This window comes from Serinus canaria, chromosome 5, assembly GCF_022539315.1.
Source record: "Serinus canaria isolate serCan28SL12 chromosome 5, serCan2020, whole genome shotgun sequence".
NCBI lineage: Eukaryota > Metazoa > Chordata > Aves > Passeriformes > Fringillidae > Serinus > Serinus canaria.
In genome coordinates, this window is record NC_066319.1 from 23745323 (window position 1) to 23764724 (window position 19402).

A 19402-nucleotide genomic window follows, 5' to 3' on the forward strand; every position below is an offset into this window, starting at 1 on the left:
TGCTCCTTTTACCTAGGAAAAAGCAGACAAGCATTGTTTTCTAAAAAAAGCATTTTTAAGGTAAGAGTTGCTGCCGTATATGGTGGCTGATGGCTCATAATGGCATCTGACGTTCTGTGCTAAAAATACTGTTCACTAGACCAAAACACCAGCAGTCACTGAATGAGCTGTGTGGGTGGTGGTAAGGTCAAGTGAGACTTGGACATGTGTAGGTACAAACATTGTCACTTAATGACAAGCTGGAGTTTCTCAATTTACGCTATGAATAGCTCTTCCCAACGTGTGCTGAGGCCAGAGCAAACTCAGAGTGCAGGCACTTCCTGGAACACATTTGCTGCTCTGTTTTGTTTTCTTTCAGCCACTGTCACCTGTGGTAGAGTTTAATTTCAAAACTGATCTCACTGCTTGTCAGTTTGGGCAAAAACTGCATCAGACCACACTAGACAAAACCAATCCGTACCCTTCTTTTCACTCAGGAAGTGTAGGGAGCAGTTTCCACCACATACTCCTAAGCAGCTTCCTTCAAAACCACTCACCCAGACGTTTTTCTTTTCCCTCAGAAAAGCCTTTTTGATTTTCCTTCATGGGGCCACATTGCTCAGAGCTCCCTCCATCCAACCTGTCCTTGAACACTTCAGGGATGGGGAATTCACGGCTTCTCTGGACAACCTGTTCCTGTGCCTCATCACCCTCACAGTAAAGAATTTTCTCTACTATCTAATCTAAACCTACTTTCTGTCAATTTAAAGCCCTTCCCCTTTGTCCTGTCACTACACACTCTTGTAAATAGTCTTCCCCATCTTTCCTCTAAGTTCCCTTCTAGTACTGGAACGCAGCAGGTAGGTCATCCAGAAGCCTTCTCTTTTCCAGGCTTAAAAAAAAATGTGAAAAAAAATTCTTTTCTGCAAACTGGTTTGAGATTTGTGATTTGGTTTGTGCAGAAAATCACGCTGTGAAAAGCCAGTGTCCACAAATGAGACAGTGTCCTGCAACTTTATTTATTTTATTTGAATAAAACGAGAGTTCACTGGGCCATACCCCTGCAGGGTCTCTCAGGGTTTTGGAGGACGCAGCATCCTTTTATCCTAAACTCCCGAATGCATTCTTCCTTTCCTGCCCTCTTCCTTTCCATTAACACTAATTTCTCCTCTTAAGTTTGGACCACCCTTATCTTGGAAATCTAGAATAGTAACGTCCAATCTGTTTTATGTAGTCTGACTATTGTACGTGTTAGTTTATACTCGTCTGTTAAGAGCATTTTTTCAGTATCCCACACCTGTCTAAGCTAAATTTCAGTATCCCACACCTGTCTAGAATAGTAACTTCCAATCTGTTTTATGTAGTCTGACTATTGTACGTGTTAGTTTATACTCGTCTGTTAAGAGCATTTTTTCAGTATCCCACACCTGTCTTAAGCTAAATTATGTAGATTTTAATTCTGGGCGGGGGCGCTGCCCCGCAGTTCTCGGGACTCGACTGCTCTCGCCTGCCCTCCGTCGCCCCCGGGCGGCGGTGGAAGACCTCGTCGCTCGGCTGGCGCTGCCTGGCGGCGTTCGAGCCTCGGCTGCTCGGGCCTTGCTCCCGCGCTCGGCGCCGCCGCCGTTGGGCCCCGCTCGGCGCTCGGCTGGCCCGCCTGGCCGGAGCTCGGCGCGGCGGCGGCGACGACCGACCCCGGGGCCGCTCCGCCCGCCCGGCCCGGCCCGGCCCCGCTCCGGCCCCGCCGCTGCAGGTACGCTCCGGGCCTATGCGCGCCGCCGGCCCCGCGCCGAGGCCTCGCTGCCGCTCCCGGGCGGGCGCGGCCGGCCCCGCGGCGGCGCCCCGGAAGGCGGCGGTGCCGATCCGTGTGAGGCCGCGGCTGGTGGAACGCGGTCGGGAGGGAGTCGGGAGTCGCTGCCGGGGCCTCTGTACGGGAGTTCCGGGCTCGCGGCCTTACGGTGGGGGGAGCGGGGAGGCCGGCGCGCTGCTCCGGGCCGGGCGCCGTGGCGGGAGGGCGAAACCCGCGGCGCTGCCTCCCACCGGCCGGCGGGGCGGGAGTCCCGGGGAGAGCGTCCCCAGTCCCAGAGAGTAGCCCGTGTCCCGCTGCCGCTCTCTTCAGCGTGCCTCAAGCCGGATTTTCTGTCCCAGTTTGGCTGCCTGGTGCTTCGCCGTCCGTCGCCTCTCTTGCTGTGCCCGCGGCCCCGTCCGGGGCCCGTGGTCCGGGCTCGGTCCCGATGCGTTCTGGGGCTGGTGCTTCGAGGTGTTTTTTATTGTTGTTGTTTTCTGGCCTTACCCAAATAAAATGTGCGGTAAGCGTTGTCTGCTCTATCGCTCATCTTTTTCATCGTGTGTTGCAGAACACTTGCTTGTGAAAGTAGTGTTTGGCATAAAATGCCTTCAGGTGTGCCTGCTTACGTCTTGTCTTGTGAGGAAGCGAACCCAGCTAATTCACCAGCCATGGGAACGTTTTTGTTGTCATCTCCCATATTTTTCCTGACAACACATAAGTTTCTGTAGTGTTCTTGTAGTGTTTTTTTGGATTACTTGTGATCCTGTCAATACCATGCGTTCAGCTGCCTTTGGAAAGCAATTTTTCCTGTACTAGATCAGCGTTTCATCTTCAAGAGATCCTGTAGGTGGTTATGAGTAGCTTTTCTCACTACACACTTTTGGGTATTGTTCTATGGTTATAGATAGATTCAAGAATTGTTATCTAGATGCAAGCATGTCTTCAAGAAGATAGGTTGTATGAATGTGGAGTCTGTAAATATGGTCAGTGCTCAGTGCTGCTGTGTTTTCTCCTCTGTATGAAGTGTTCTTTGGTCTTTATTTCAAAACCTAGTGTGTTTTTCTATATTTGTCCTTGTTTACTGATCCAGCCGGCTTGGTGTCCTCTGCAAATGTCATCTGGCTTCTTTGCCTTTGCCACTCCCATCCTCTTTCAAATTGCTGATGGGAATGTTATAAAGGGACCTAAGAATGACCTGCTGGTAATGTGCACTTATTGCTAGTCCATTACTGGTCTCTTAAGTTTGTTGTTGGGTCTGTTTTCAGAATGTAGTATGAGGTTAAGTCCATGCAGATTTGAATGCCTTATGGGTGATGCAGGCAAGAAGACCTGAAATTCTCTGCTAAATTTAAAACCCTTTCTTGTGTTCTGAAGGGCTGTTGTAATGTGTTTCCTAACATTCATAAATCTTTAGGGTAGCTTGTGTGCCGGTTCTGGAGTCCACAACTGGTGCTTCTTTGGTTAATTTTGTTTAAAAAAAATTAGTCCATTTCTATTTTGATGGTCACAAATAAGTGTGTTTTTTTGTGGCAGTGTGGTCCTTAATGAGTAGGGTTGTCCACTAGCATTTATATTTTTCCTGATGCTTGTAATGAAGAATGTATTTGGATCCAAATGTCTGGACATGCCTTTTCAGATTGAGTTGCTGTGAGTTTTTGACAAATGTTTACTTTGCTGACAGCTTCTTCTCAGTTTTATTTCTTTTGCCCTTTTGTGAGTCATAACTGACCCTCTGGATTCTTGTTTGGTTGTTTCCTACTTTTCTATTTTCCGAGCTTCTAACTTTTATGCAGCTGTAACAACCAGTTCTAAAGAAGGCAAGCAATGATCCAGTCTGCTGCTATCCCTCTGCCAGAAGTTTGGCATTTGAATAATTATTTTTTAAAGAAACTTCTGGAAAGAAACTCTAGTACTAATCTTTTATGCCATGATTAGCAAGCCGACTGAACTCATGGGTCTTGCGGAGTTGTTGTTGATGTGAATATTTACTACTAATGCAAACAGCACTATGGTACTTTTTTTCCCCTCTTGGGTTTCTGGGGGCCTGATAAAGGGCATAGTGCCCCATAATAGTTACCTTGTGTGTTTTGTGTTAGTAGTCCTATGCTGTCCTAGCAAGGGGGATGATAGAAACAAAATATTACTAAGGTAAGGACAGAAGAATTTTGTTTAGCAAAAGTGAATGACAATGTGTTATGCAGTGGAAGAGTATTAATATTAGAAATATCTTACTGGAAGGTTATTGTAGGATATATTAGTTGCCTAATGAAAGACCCATTGATTGGGTTGCTTGAAACAAGAGGAGACCTGCTTTCCTCTACAAGAGGAAGCAGTACTTGTCTGCATCTCAGGACTTGGTTGGTTCTGATTGGGATTGTTGTCTAGTAGCTGTTTGTCATGTCTGGTTTTTGTAAACTGTTGAACGGGATGGTGAGGTGTCAGGCTTGAGTGTGGAGAGCATCATCTTAATCCATGTGCTCGCTCAGCTCCTCTTCACGTGCTCTCAGTGAGCTGTTTTGGGCTGTCCTTGCAGAGTGATTCCTGCTTCCTTCTTCCTGGTGCGTATTACTAATTCTTCACCTTGGGCAGCGCAGGATTGCTGAGAGGAGTCTCTGACTCATGTTTTGGACTCTTTTCCCCCTCCCTTTATATTTCTCCCACAAACTCTGTCTAAGGCCAAGAAGAGCAACGGTGTCAAGAATTGGCTGTGTTTCTTTGTTCAGAGTCTAAATCTTCATTGTCTCCAGCCTCTTCTATAATTCTGATACATTTTTGTGTGAAGACTTCAGCTTCTGTGTGGATTGTTTTTGCTTTTTGTCTTGTTACTGTATTTCCATGTGAGCAAGAAATTATATGACCTGTATTTTCTAAAACACGTTCTTGCTTCCAGTTGCTTTTTCTTTATTACTTGGATAAGGTTCATGTGCCTTAAGTGCAGCCTTGAATGCATGAAACACTTTGTCTTCACCTTGGGGTTTGTGATGCTGCTTCTGCTGCTCTGTAGTGTTGGCACTCCCACATTACTATGGAATGTGTGATGTCACTTGGGGGCACTTGGCTGTGGCCCTTGAGCTTGAAGAACCTTGATGTAACTATTAATATAAATAATGGAATTTTGAATTGAGAATTCCTTTGTCTTTCTGTCTAAATGAGAATAGTTTTTTGGGGGTTAATCTGAATTCTGTCTCTGAATCTGAATTCTGTCTCTCTTAATCTGAATTACTCTGTCTCTCTATTGCTCTGGGTTTTTCTTCTCTTTGTCCCTCATTTCCTGCTGTCTATAGTATTTAACAAAAGATGCTATGGTTTGAGTATGGAATTGTGGAAACCAACTCTTAATCTTCCAGATCTCAGTTCTGCTGTTGGACTTACCTTACAGCTCTGTGAAATCATATTTATTCTCTTCCTGTCTTCTGGATTGAAACTAATGTCTCTCACCTCAAGAATTCATTAAGTTTATGTGGAAGTTGTAATAATAGTTATGAAAGTGCTCCATATTCTCTTTGGTAAATGAAACTGTCAGACTGCAGACATGGGTGATCACTTACATTCTTTATTATTATTACTTCTCTTTTTATATTTGCCATTCATTTTCTGACCTTTAGGAGTTGAGATCTGCAAGTTTCTCTTCCATGTCTTCATCATTTTGCTGCAAATAGTCAGAATTTTAATGTACTTCTTTTGTCTGAAAAGTTCTTTTATGTGTATTTATCTCGTTTAATCCAGACTGGGAAGACAAGTTAAGATTCTAATGGCAATTAGTTACTTGTTGCAGTCATACAGGATCTTGAAATGATAAAGTACTATTGACATCTTTGTAAAGTAATTGAATTTCCTGAGCTGTTTGCAGTTGCAGTTTAAAACGCAGCATTGAATTTTTCAATCATGAAGGACTAAGACAAGTTATTTTTCTTTAGGAATCCTGTTTTATGTGTCAACACTTATTGCAGTGAGTGCAATTTAGAGCAGTGTGTCTACTGCATCTACAGAAAATGTGCTTTTGAATTACTTTCTCTGGCTTTAATCAAGGCAAAACTTCATCTTACACTCTAATACTTCAGGGAGTATTTAAAAGCTTGGAAGAGTAAAACTGAGACTATATAATGGAAGTGCCTTCATGGAATTAGTTTTGGGTTCTCTTGGATAGTTGCATCGTAAACTTTCTTTCACTTCTCCTAAGTGTTTTTTATTCTCCATGTTTAGGGGCACTTACTTGAAGACTGACTCTTGTTCTATTTAAATTCTTAAATTCAGGAGCTTTTTTTTTTTTTTTTAAAGCACAGTCAAGGACACAAGTGGAAACAGAATAAAATAATGGGTTAGAGTTTAGCTTTTTTTTTTGTTTTGATTAATCATGCTTAAAATAGTTGTTGTTACCCATCCACAGACTGTTTTTGTTAATGGGTTAGTCTTGTTTAAAGATTCTAATCCAATGTAACTTTATTTAAAATTTTTGTTCATTTACATATTACTACAAGGTATCTTGAAGTTTGCTCTATGCAAAATGTTTTCTGGTGTTTGCGGTTTGGTTCTTTGTTTGTTTTTGGTTTTATTTGTTTGGTTTTGGTTTTGTTTGTTTGTTTTTAACCCAAGAAGAGTTAATACTTCTATAAACAGTCTCAAGGTTCATCTGGAACTACCACAAATGAAGTTAAGGAAAGACAAATCAAATGTTGTTTGAAGTAAATTTAGACATACATAGCTAATCAGGTTTATTGCCAGAAATTCATATGGCCCTGTCTTTTAAGAATGAACATAGTTCTGTTCTTCCAATACTTATGTTTTGACCCATGCTACTATTTGGGATATGAGTCATGTCACCTATTTTTTACTGATTTTGTTGTTGTTATAGCATTGTTCAAATGCCAGTGCTACAGGCAAGCTAGGTCTTACCAAACTAGGACTCCTTGGATTGTCATGTTTGTTAAGCTGAGTTGATGCAGTGCAAAGAGGGCAAATCAGCTTTTTAGTTTTGGTTTTGCATAAGTATTTTTTAAAATTTTGCTCAGTTTTTCAGGTGGAGACACAAAAACGGTTAGTGGGGTGGCATGACATTTGATATGGATTGAATCAGTATTTTTAATAAAACTGTAAGTATAAGTCAGGTCTTCTATCTGGTGTAGTGTTTCTTGGGCTTCTTACATGATATAGTTTCATGGAATTTAGGAAGATGATGGCCTCAAAATCTCCGTATTACAGAAGGGAGGGAAACACAGATTGCAAACAAGGCAGGGAACTAGAAAGTCCCTGGAGCTGTGTGTTTGCTTCTTTATATTCCAAATTATGTTCTAGGCATCTGGTTTGTTCTTGGAGATCTCCTGTCTGGGTGTCAGAAGCAGATTTTATTCTTATTAATGAAGTGCCTGCAAAAGAAGGGGCTGTGTAGTTCATAGTCTTTGGCTGTTTTCAGTGGGCACTCTTTGCTCTTTCGAACTTCTGAAGAGCACAAGGGGTCTTGGTAAGGCAGCTTGCTTCAAAATTAAGCTGTGTAAAATACGAGGGGAACCGACTTGTAGAAAATCCTCAGAGGAAATAGCCTGTCTTGTGACTGCAGCCTTCATTAGGATCAGTGTCAGCAAAGATAAAGCATTTGGGCTGTAGTGCTGCATACACTTTTCATGCCTGTCTGATGATCTGATTGCTCTTGGAAAACCCACCCACATGTGCAATAGTGCGAATGCTAAATTATTGCTAATATTTATTAAATGAAACTTAAAATACTAACATTTATTAAATGCAGTAAACGGTTCTCTTGAAATTTTTAGCATATTGCTGGTGTTAAAGCCTGAGATGCTGCACTTAATTTGTAATAACTGCAGTGGTATTGTCAGGACAGGACACACTTCTTCAGAACAGACATTTTGAAAACAGAAGTAACTCTGGCTTACAAGTTAGGTAGGCACCTGGCCAGAGCTGGGGGAGTTGAGTGTAATAATCTGTTTCCTCTTCTTTTCTAGAGACAAGTTGGCTTGCGGTTTTGCAGGACAGTGGTATGCCTCATTGCTCACTACAGTTTTGTTTTTGTTGTGTTTTGAGTCCTTTTTTTTCCCATGCATGTCCTTTTAATACAAAGTATACAGCCCTGGCCCATCAGCTATGTGTGGATGATGGTTGTTTTACAGTCAATACATTATGGAAGTCTTAAAACTGACAAAGAGACCTGGAGACAAAAACTACTGGCATGTGCTTTTTTTTCCCCAGTCTCTTACAGGGAGTCTTATAAATGCATTCTCTCTGTGGAACCCAGATTGCAAAGTCAGTGACAGCTTTAATATTTCATTTCATATTGCCACTTTCCTCATCAATCACATGAGGTCTCTTTGGGCAGCAAAATTGTCTGAAATTATTTGGACATTTGTATCTTCTGGATAGATCTCCCATTGGAAATATCATTTACTGATTGCAGCTATTTTTTTTTCCCTTTTTAAACACTGATGGAGCTGTTTACACTGAAACTGTGCACATGCGTTAAGAAAGGCTTTTAGTGTTGGGCTCAGCACACAACCACAAAGTTCTTTGCAGTGGTAATAGATTAGTCTGAGAGCTGAAGGCCACATGATCTAACATTTTTCCCCTATGAAGAGTGGAATAACTTGAAGGTAGTATTGCAGTATTCATCTTTGTATCAAAGTCAGCTGTGCTCCCAGCATGATTGTACCAGAATCTCCACAAAATTAATAGCAGCAAAGATGGGAAAGGGGTACATTAGGAAATGGGACAATCATCTCTTTAAAGTGCTGAAGTTTTGAACGGGAATGGTGAGCCATTGCATAATGCATACAATATCTTGACATCCTTTTTATATGGTAAATTGAATGTACTTCTTTTTATTCCTCTTGCCCTGCCTTTCTGTCAGTGTTTTCAGGGGGTCATGTACCACTACAAAGTATTACCAATTTGCAGCTTCACTTTGGTTTTTTAGAGTTTCAACATCTGCAAAAGCGACAATTTCAAGTAAACCTACATTAATGCTGGGAATTCTTCAGGCTTCTGGCTGGTACAGAGCAAGTAAAAGGCTTGGGTTTGGGCTCTGTAATGCTCTTTCCAAAACTGTAAACAGCCCAGCATGTTGTCCTGAAATGCCCTGAAGGGAGAAAACTCCTAAGGAAAGAAAGTTGCTGATTATAGAAAATTTTCTTGGCTCTCCATTTTCAGAATTTTTTGTAGTCATCTGCATCACATTCAGGGCATCAACTAATCTTGCAGTTGTTGGACACTTTTGGTCATCCTGATTAAACTAACCATCCAAATCTCCCTCCCTCCCCCCAAAAACAAGTAAACAAGACTAAACAAACTCAACAAGAAGAAGAAAACAGAACAATCCCAATTCCTCTTTAGGTGGTCAGCTGTTTATCAGTTGTGATAGTTGTGGGTATTTGTAATTGACACTGCTACTGAATCAGTCCACCACTCGCCTGAACAGGTTTGATCCCGTGAGCTTCAAGTTTTATTTATGCTGAGTCCCAAGAAGTATTTTCAAACCATCTGCATTTAAATTAAACTTTGTTAGTCAGATGGCTAATGAGTAGCTGTAAATACAGTTGGTACTTCAATGGTTTATCTGCTAATGGTATTTAATAGCATGCTGTCATTATTCAGCTTATATTTGAGCAAAATATTTGGAGTTGGTGGGTATCTTTCCTAGGTTAGAGAAAGAACTGGCTCCTTTAACATGCTCACAAAAAAACCTTTCACAGACCAAAAAAGTAAAGGGGGAAAAAAAAAACCAAAGAAACACCACCAAAACAAACTGAAGCCAAACACAAAATCCAATAGAAAGGTTAAAATCTTCCTGCTAAAATGAGCAAAGATTATACCAGTGTTCACTGTATTGTCAATGCTACATTACATCTGTTTCTTCATTTGAAGGCTCTGAGTTTCTTTGCCTGTCTGAAGTGTTGCTGAATGTGTTGCCAGGTAGAGGAGCAGTTACTATGTTCAGCCTAATTCAGAAAAAAGATAAAGTTTGACCCCTGAAGGGATCCGAGGTAACACTGGAAGCTCAGCATTACTCAAGAAGGATACATTCAGTGTTTTCTGAAGAGATCCCAGCTTTTAAAAATGTTGAGCAGGTTAGTAGAATACTGTGAAGTCATTAGAGCCCTGGGTGTTTCCTTTGTTTACTTTTAAAATGGGATAAAGACATGAGTCAGAAGAAGCTGAAAAAACGAGGTACAGTGCCAGAGGGAAAAACGTGAAGTTAAACACTCAGGCTCACCTATGAAGTGTTTGTTATAGGCAGATTAGTTGAATAAATTAGGACACACATGCAGAGATTTAGATAAGCTGCCTTAAGGTATGTACTTACTTTTATATAGTGGAGATGACTTGGTCCTTCAGTAAGGTGAATAGTAGAACTTCACTGACTGCAGTTGTAGGAGTTATCTCCCTGTTTATTTTACAATATGTAAGCTGGTCCATGGCATAAATAAACTTAAAGTTGTTTGTTAAGCCTCTTGTTTTCCTTGTTGCTACTGTACTTTGGGGAACATTAGTTCTGATAGGACTGAAATGTTGCTAGGTTGTCAGAGTTTGTTCTTTCTCATGAGTGATTGTTATCCTGCTTGTACATTACTGCGATCTCAAGTTATTTATGTGGTCTGCCCTTCACAGCTATCAAAAGGCTGTTCCAAAGTTTAAATCTTTTTGAATTTCCAGCTTATTCCAGCTGCAGGACCAGTCTTCCATTGGTGTCCTGTTTATATGTTTATTCTTGGGTTGTAATCCAAATTTCTTGAATACACCCATATAGAATATTTGGCTATTGTTTTTTTAATTTTACTCGATTAAGAGTTAAACTAGATGTACAGTTTCCTCTTGTTAAGTAGACTTTTTGCTGCCTGTATTGTTCCAAGCTGTTCTTCTCCTCCATTCTGCTTACTGTCTGAATCTTGTCACTTCTGAACATGGGTGCCTGGGGCTGTTTGCAGAATCCGGATCAGAATTTATCAGCATTTAGTTAAAGGAGATTTTTAGTTTAGGGATTCCTGTACTATATTGCGCTTTTGGATGTATCTATTCCAGTTATCCTTCTAGCTTTTTTGGATATGGGCTTTTTTAATCTGTACAGTTATTTTTAAGAACTCTCACGCAGTATGATATCTTTTGTTTTTGTGTTGCTTTCCAGTAAGGCTTTGATTTTGTAGAATAATTCCTACCTAATGTTTGGCTAACTTTCACAGATTCTCAAAAGAAGGCTTGTTGTGTACCGTGGAGTTCAGCTTCTCTAAAATACGTGATCCCCATGCTGTTCAAAATAAGCATCAGGGAATTTCCAGCTAGCTCAAAATTCACTGTAGAGAATTTCTTTTCTAGGAAGATGGATGCCTTTACTTGTTAATTACTTCAGTACTCTTTATTTTACTTCTACAAATACAAACTGCTATGCTTTTTTGGAACTCCTTTTCCTGGCTTATCTCTTTAGACAGCTCCTCTCTGTAAGCAGCAGCTGTCTTAAATGATCTGTTCAGGAGAGTTTTTTTAGGGAGAGTGGGAGGAAAGAAAATATTGCTATTGAATATTCTGGGTTCTGTCATTTAACAATTTGTCTCTTGTGTACTTGAACCTTTTTCTTCTTAATGTGTTTTTTTTTTGTTTTTTAAAATGGCTCTTTCCTTCTCTATTGAATATTGATGGTTTTGTTTAGAGTAACATGAGCTGAGCAGGGTTTGTCTTTAGATCTTCATGTTATCAAGAGATGGCAGAGTAGTATGCACACTCTGCTGGGATCAGAAGGTAGTAGCATTGCAGCAGAGTTTCTTGGTTTATCTGTTCTAAGAAACTTTACTGGAGAGCTTTTTGTGGCAGACTCCATTGTATGACACCACTGAAAAGCTGTGTGACTTGGTTGCTATTAGAGTCACTATATTATTTATTTATTTTATTTATTTAGCTTTTTTATTTTGTAGACAGTGGATATTAAAGCTTTCCTTTGCAGCTGAAAGTGTACCAAAAGCATTATTCTTTGTCAGTATGCATTACTTGCGTCAACTGCTGTTCTGAGAGCAATTCAGATTGAAAGGTGGTGTGCAGACAATGGAATAATCTTGGTGGAGCTGTCCCATGCATCCATTATTTACAACTCCATCAAGCTGTTGATGGAGTTGTAAATAATTTGGACTTGAGGTCTATCAATTGTGTGACATTTATAGTTTTACCTGTTACTGAAATTTGAGTAGTTCCTGGGAGATTCCTCTGTCATATTGTCGATTTGGTAATACTGTTTCTCTGGCTTTCAGACGCCCTTCCCAGATAGGACCTAAATCTTCAAGGTGTAACGACTGTATCTTCATAAATCTTTTTTCCTTTATTATATACAGCAAGAGATGAAGGGAAGGAAAATAATTTGAAGGCAAATTTTTAATTCTCCACATGTGTAGTGTGCCTAGGGCATGTGTACAAGGGAAGAGCTGGATGCTTTCAGTATAATCTTTGGCTGCAGAAATGTCAAAGTGGGGCCTTGATAATGGAAGCAGGTAGCAAAGACTGTGTAAGAAGAAAGATTTGTCTCTCAAATCTAGTATTTTTAGGATTTAAAGCTTTTACTTCATCTGAGTAATCAAGGTAAAAGCTGCCTTCCTTATCAGTCTCTTATCTTTTTAGGTTTCCATGAAGATAAACAACTGAAATGTGAATAGCTTATTTGTAGCTTGGTGGTGGTTGTCATCTGGAACCTGCTGGTATCTCCTCTCAGTAGCAGGCGTGGTGTTGGCAGCTGAGAGCCATGAAGGTTGTCCCAGAGAAGAATGCTGTCCGCATCCTTTGGGGTAGGGAACGGGGCACCCAAGCCTTGGGTGCTCAGCGGCTTCTGCAGGAGCTGGTGGAGGATAAAACTCGATGGATGAAATGGGAGGGCAAGGTAAGGTTGTGGGATAGAGCTGCATAGCTTGATCTTGGAATGGGGGAAGGGAGGCAGGGGTTTGAAATAAATTGTCTTGTGATTATACCTTTGATGTGTTACACTTGATATGCTCTCTGGCTCTGTTCAGTTCCTGCAGTGATGTGATACTAGATATGTTCCTGCAGCGGGTTCCCCTTGTTGTCTCTGTGGCTTACAGTTAAAGTATGATCATATGACTCTTGCAACACTTCCTGCTTTGTTGGCTTTTTCAGAAAGTTGAGTTACCAGACAGTCCACGCTCCACCTTCTTGCTGGCGTTTAGTCCAGACAGGTAATTAACTCCTAGTTCGTTCCCTGTTTCAGCAGTCTCCCTACACTTACAAAAGTGATGGAGGCTTGTGCCCATTGAGTTGTCCAGTCCTGAACAGATGAATGAAACTTCTGGTTCCTGACACGCATGGATGGAATATGTGCACCTTACTAATCTCACAGCTTCGAGCATAGTTGGTGGTTAATTTCTGAGGTACCCAGGTGATACAAAGTTCTAAGGAAAAAGGATCTGTGCAGACACCATGGGATTTCATAAGAAATTAAAGAAAGTAAAGGATATTTTAATACAACATGCCCAGATAATGTGACACATTCACTGGGATATCTAGGAATAAAGAACAGAGCAGGATGATGTGTGTACTGGAAGCAGAAATGGAGGTGGGATCTCTCATAGTATCACTTGATTTGACAGGGCTTGAGACAGTGTTGGGAATATTTATTTGCCCCAGACTGTCAGTCAGGAGTGCCTTCTGAGCTGCATGTTCACTCTGACCTTCAAGGTCAAGTGTGTGCTTGCAGATTCAGACGAGCTTGTGTTTGCATGGACCCTAAAATCTGGCTACAGAAAGCTTTGTGACATTGATGCAACAGTAGCCTCTTACCCTTTGAGCTCTGTGTGGGAGAGCTGCTGGGTTAAGTGTGAGCAGACCCTGTTGAGATGAAGCTAACCATGGTCTAATTTTGCTGTATTCTTCTCAAGCTAATGTTTGTCATACCTTCTGCATTCCCAGGACCCTAATGGCTTCCACACACGTGAACCACAACATCTACATCACAGAGGTGAAAACGGGCAAGTGTGTTCATTCCTTGGTTGGACATCGCCGCACTCCCTGGTGTGTCACCTTCCATCCCACCATCCCAGGCCTCATTGCTTCAGGGTGCCTGGATGGGGAGGTTAGAATTTGGGATTTACATGTAAGTCTTTCCTGAAACATATGTTCCTTTGATATTTGGCGGGTGGTGACTTTTTTGGCTGAGTTCGTTTTCCGAATGTTACCTGGGAAGAGAGCTGTTTGGAAGCTTTTCTGGAACATGTGTGTAAAAGCATAGAACAGACCATAGCCATCCTCTTCTCTCTAGAGAGGAGGTGACAGATCCTTCATCAGTCCTGCCAGGTAGGTCATGCTTCTTAGCAGCACCTGTTTTATTGGTTGCAGTGCTACAGATGATTCTGGAGAACATTGTGCAAGGTGCCTGTTTAGCCTTTGTGAGAAACATGCTGTTTGGTATTCCACTGAGCATATCTGAACCGTTCATTAGAGAAGCTGCTACTCTACCTAGTTTGGTAAATGGCACATTGACAAAGCACCTGAGCTTGTCTGGTTTTATTTTTTAATGAAGCATTTTTTACAGGCTTCTTGAGACACACTTACCTACCAAAATACATTTGTGGTCATTGTTGCAAGTAGCGTTACATTTTAGACCTGGCACATGACCTTGTATAGGAACAGCTGTTGTTGCCGAGGCAGCACCTCCCTTGCAATGCTTTAGGTGGGCTGGGAGGCATGGCAGGTACATGGACACTTAATGATAGCAAACTTTGTGATAAACTGCTTGTGATTCTTGACTCCTCACTCTAGGGTGGAAGTGAGAGCTGGTTCACAGATAGCAACAATGCCATTGCGTCACTTGCTTTTCATCCTACGGCTCAGCTCTTGCTGATTGCCACTGCCAATGAGATACATTTCTGGGACTGGAGTCGTCGGGAGCCTTTTGCAGTGGTGAAAACAGCCAGTGAAATGGAGCGGGTCAGGTGAGCTTCTGCTTCTGGGTGAAAAGAACACTCATGTGTGAAAAATGGTCAGGTTTAGAAAGCGTGTATGAGGTTCCTGTGCACCCAGGCTGTGACACATTGCTTGCAGCTCCTTGACTCAGCTGGCGGAAGACTAGTTCTGTGGGCAGAAAGAAAAGCAATTGAAAGACATAGATCAGCTTGGTTGTTCATATTTTTAATATGGCACATGTCCGTTAAATGTCCAGAATCTACTTCATGTTGATTTGTAAGCTTAGAAATTAAACTGTCAGCCATAAGGATGAGAAAACCCAGGAACTGGTGGAACAAAAAGCTGAGCTATTACTTTGGCACACTTGTAGAGGAAACTGGATTTCTGTATACCTAATGCCTGCTTTTGAGCAATTTAAAATAAGACAAAGATGTGGCATCAAGGCACGTTAATCTCTCCCTTTGTACCAATTCCATTTTGTAATATAAACATGTGTATTCATTTAAATTTTCTAGCTATTTCAACTGATACAGCAGTACTTACAACCAGCTTTTAACTTTGGTGTAGTGTTGCTGTTGACTATAAAATAACTGCAGTCTTCAGCTAGATAGGTACATTTTGTTCTTCTTAATGCATAAACTCTTTGATGTCCTTTATAAAAATATGGTGATAATGTAGTAATATTCTCATTGCAAACATGTCATGTGAGGTTTTCTTCCCTGCTGTGTTCAGCTTCCTGTGTCAGTGTGGAATGTGAACTGATGATTGATATTCTGGCACTGCTTTTCTTTTAGGCTGGTACGGTTTGATCCCTTGGGACACTACTTGCTCACAGCAATAGTTAATCCTTCTAACCAGCAGGTAAGGGGAATGTCAGGACTTGTATTGACTGGCTAGTTAAAAGGTGCTCTATGTACTTTAGCCCTAGTCTGTTTCTGAGTAGACTTGTGTTTTTCTGAAAACCTGAAGTCTTCTTAAGCTGAATTCTGTCTCACCTTGATTGGTGATACAATAACAACGTATCATGTTCTTATGTGCATGGCTAATAAAATGCTTTCCAAAATGTGTTTGTTTTGCCCTCTCTGTCTGACTAATGGTGGGAGGAGGTCTCAGTGGTCCTGTTATTTCAGTTCTTTCAGTTGTGATGTTCTTTTGGATTTGAAGCTATTTGAGGTACTAACAATTCCCGCCTCAGCTTCTGACCCTCAAACGCTGATACTTCTGTTTGTATGAACAGTGTATTGTGAAAGTTCACTGGGCTGTAGAAAGAGGTTGTCTAGATCCATAAAATGAACTTAGAAATCATCTCAACTAGTTTCCTCCAAGTCAAGGCCTTTAGGAAGGGATTTATCACATCCTTTCATCTGTCTGGGCTGGTAGCTGACTTTCTGCTGTTTATTCGGCAGTATAGGATTTTGCCTTAAGGTGACTGAAATTTCCCTTTTTCCATCTGCAGAGTGATGAGGAAGTGGAAATCTCCGTGGACAGCACAGAGATGCCGCATTATCGTCAGCGTGCTATCCTTCCGTCTCAGCCTGTGAGGCGCACACCCCTCCTCCACAACTTCCTGCATATGTTGTCCTCCCGCTCCTCTGGCATACAGGTGGGAGAGCAAAACAGTGTTCAAGACTCTGCTACCCCATCCCCTCCACCGCCTCCACCACCACCACCTCCGCCTCCAGCCAGTGAGAACACAAGGGCATCTGTCTATAACAGGCTCCGGGAGCGAGTCAGCTATCCCACAGCAGAGTGCTGCCAGCACCTGGGGATGTTGTGCCTTTGCAGCCGATGCTCTAGTGCAAGACTTCCTTCTTCTCTCTTCCCACACCAGGAAAACGCACCCTCCACGTCTTCTGGGGCCACTGGCACTTCCTTCTCCTCTGTGCAGACAGAGCCTTATCAGCCCCCAGAGCAGGCATCCGTAGCGCAGGAGGAGCAGGGGATACTTAACAGGCCCTCTGCTTTCAGCACAGTTCAGAGCAGCACTGCTGGCAACACCCTGCGCAACCTTAGCCTGGGCCCCACACGGCGGTCCCTCAGCGGGTCCTTGGCAGGCCACCAGTCCCGGTACCAACAGTCTGCGAGAGAGATGGCTTCAGGCTTGGGTGGGTCTGACTGGTCCAGGACAGTGCTGAACATGAGCTCTCGGTCCGAGCTGGAAGCCATGCCTCCCCCTAGGACCAGTGCCTCCTCTGTGAGCTTGCTGTCCGTGCTCAGACAGCAGGAGGGAGGTTCCCAGGCTTCAGTCTATACCTCTGCAACAGAAGGGAGGGGCTTTCTGGCCCCAGGGGCTGAGGTGAACAGTGGTAGTAGTGCTGGCCCGAGCAATCCGGCCAGCATTCGTAATGAGCTCCAGTGTGATTTGAGGCGATTCTTCCTGGAATATGACCGGCTTCAGGAGTTAGATCAGGGGATTGGTGGGGAGCCCAGCCAGTCACAACAGGCTCAAGAAATGCTCAACAACAACATTGAGCCTGATCGACCCGGTCCCTCCCATCAGCAGACTCCACAAAGCAGTGAAAACAATTCCAGTTTGTCCCGGGGTCACCTGAACCGCTGTCGTGCTTGTCATAACCTGCTGACCTTTAACAATGACACGCTGCGCTGGGAAAGAAGCACGCCTAGCTACACACCAGGGCAGGTCCAAAGCACATTTGAGGGTGTGCCTCCAAATACCAGCCAGGTGCAGCCTGCAGAGAGAACCGAGGGCAGAGCTCCTGCCTCTAGCAGACTGCAGCTGGGCAGCTCTTCCACCCCGCAGGAGGAGAGGACCGTGGGAGTGGTCTTTAACCAGGAGACGGGGCACTGGGAAAGAGTTTACAGCCAGTCGGCTTCAAGCAGACCTGGGAATGTATCACAGGAGGCCTTAAACCAGGAAATGCCTGAGGAAAGCTCAGAGGAGGATTCACTCAGGAGGTAAGATACATGCTTGCCCTTCCTCCTCTATTTTTTCTTAAACCTTTCCCATCTAGTCTGAAGTTTTTCAACATTTTCAGATTTAAAAACCTTTTCTCATATGGCCCCGTGCTATTCAAAGTAGAGATGTTGATGTTGATGCGTTCATAGCTGCCATTGTCATGCTGCAGATGGGTTCTGAAGATTGTAAGGGCAGAGACTGGACCTTTCAATGGTAGTACAGACAGGCAAAAGGATGGGCTCTTTTAGCAGATCTTTGGGGTGAACTGTGCTCCTGGTGTTTTTGAGACCCTGCAGAAGCATGGAAACTCAGGATATGTCAATGCTGTCCTTGGTGCTCCCTCTCACACACCTTGTCATCACATTCTGTGCATGGAGAATCTGCCCAGGATTGGCATGGAAAACTGGGCATGAGTAAGTTGTTAAGTTAAAAGGGTTAACAGGGTTAACCCTTTTAACTTAACAACAACAAGGGTTAAATTATTCCTTAGAGCTGCCCAGAGGAGGGAAAAAAGTCAAAGCTCTGTGTCCAGTGGTTTGGGAGTATGCGGTTGATTTTCCACTGATAAGAGAGGTTAGTTTTGAAAGTGGCTCCTGTTGACCTGAGCTGGTTGGGGACATGCTGATCACTGAAAATTTTAGGCTTTGCTGTCTTCTTTTCTAAGAAGGTGATTCTTTTTTTTGGAAGGATATTTTTCTTCTGCTTCAGATATAATACAAGAAACTGGATAAGCTGAATTGAACTTGTGTCAGGAAAGACCTGTCCTTTGTGTCAGAGTGTCTTCACTGGCTTGTGTGCATGATACAGCGATGTTGGTACTTTGAATGGGGTTTCCACTGTGGGTTTCAGTATCTTCTCTGTCAAGTGGTTTGTGCTCTCATCAGAGGAAAGGTTCAGTCTTTCTGTTTCTCTGAAACAAATGCTTTGAGCTGTAGAAAAGCAAAATTTCCAGGTTGGATGCAGATGTAACTAACTAAGAAGGCTTTGCACACAGCAGTTCCTGAGGAAACTGAATTCTTTCCTCTGTCCTGCAGATAAGCTGATTATACTGAGGCTGGAGCAGTGACTGCCTTTCTTGTTGTTGTAGTTGCATAGCAAATAAGTGGTGGTGGTCATAAAATTATTCATCAGTTTCTAAATCCTTGCCCTAGATTTGTTGCTTTTTTTTAATAGCCTGCCATAGTGAGAGTCTCAAGCTGATTACATGGGAGCTACTTTTTGGACCTGAACTTAGCTGCTGTTAATTTAAGTCAGGTATCCTCTTGTCTCCTATTAAAGGGCATAAGAGTAAGAAGGAGCTGACAAATTTAGCTTTAAAATGGCACTTGAGTAAGTCTTGTGTTATCTTTCTTTTGAAATAGTGGTACATACTTATGTCATCTCCACTGTGTCTCGTTTTCTGGGATGAGTCACCGTAGTGTCAGAAATAACCGGGCAAATCACCTTCTTATTGATCGGGCAGTTGGCGCGTACTTGGACAGTGAGATGGAGTGGGATATGTAGATACGATCTTTTTCTGTGGTAACTGGAATTTTAAAATGTCCTGAGGCATATAATTGATCCACCCCAGCCTGCAGGAGTCTAAGGAGAGAGTCTAAATCTCTGGGTCACTTTGCCTGTCATCCTTGGTGGTTGCTGCTGCCCACTCCAGTGGCTGTAGCATTTATGAAGGGTTACTTGCCTACCTGATCAGCTGAGCAAACAGGTGCTTTTTGCTGAGCCTTCTGATTTGGAGTGGGTAGTTTGATGTATGAGCTTAATTCCAGAGGAATTCCTGTAAGATGAAACCTTTAGTGAAACCTTTCTGGCAGAGGTTGAGAATCTCC

At 42.7% G+C, this 19402-nt stretch overlaps 1 protein-coding gene across 5 annotated transcripts in view; it reads left to right on the forward strand.

Moving 5' to 3' along the window:
- The first annotated feature begins 1556 nt into the window (after window positions 1-1556).
- AMBRA1 (autophagy and beclin 1 regulator 1) overlaps window positions 1557-19402 on the forward strand; it is a 128033-nt gene continuing 110187 nt past the window's right edge. The window contains exons 1-8 of one of the 5 annotated variants that reach the window (XM_030240233.2): window positions 1562-1729; window positions 12368-12623; window positions 12878-12936; window positions 13667-13850; window positions 14516-14688; window positions 15454-15520; window positions 16116-16262; window positions 17421-17575. In XM_030240233.2, the coding sequence (XP_030096093.1) occupies window positions 12489-12623; window positions 12878-12936; window positions 13667-13850; window positions 14516-14688; window positions 15454-15520; window positions 16116-16262; window positions 17421-17575 (920 nt within the window). In that variant the 5' untranslated portion in view covers window positions 1562-1729; window positions 12368-12488. Of the gene's footprint in view, window positions 1730-1798; window positions 1905-9674; window positions 9838-12367; window positions 12624-12877; window positions 12937-13666; window positions 13851-14515; window positions 14689-15453; window positions 15521-16115; window positions 17576-19402 lie in introns of those variants that run through there. The other 4 variants (XM_030240230.2, XM_030240232.2, XM_030240231.2 and 1 more) reach the window with 4 other exon arrangements.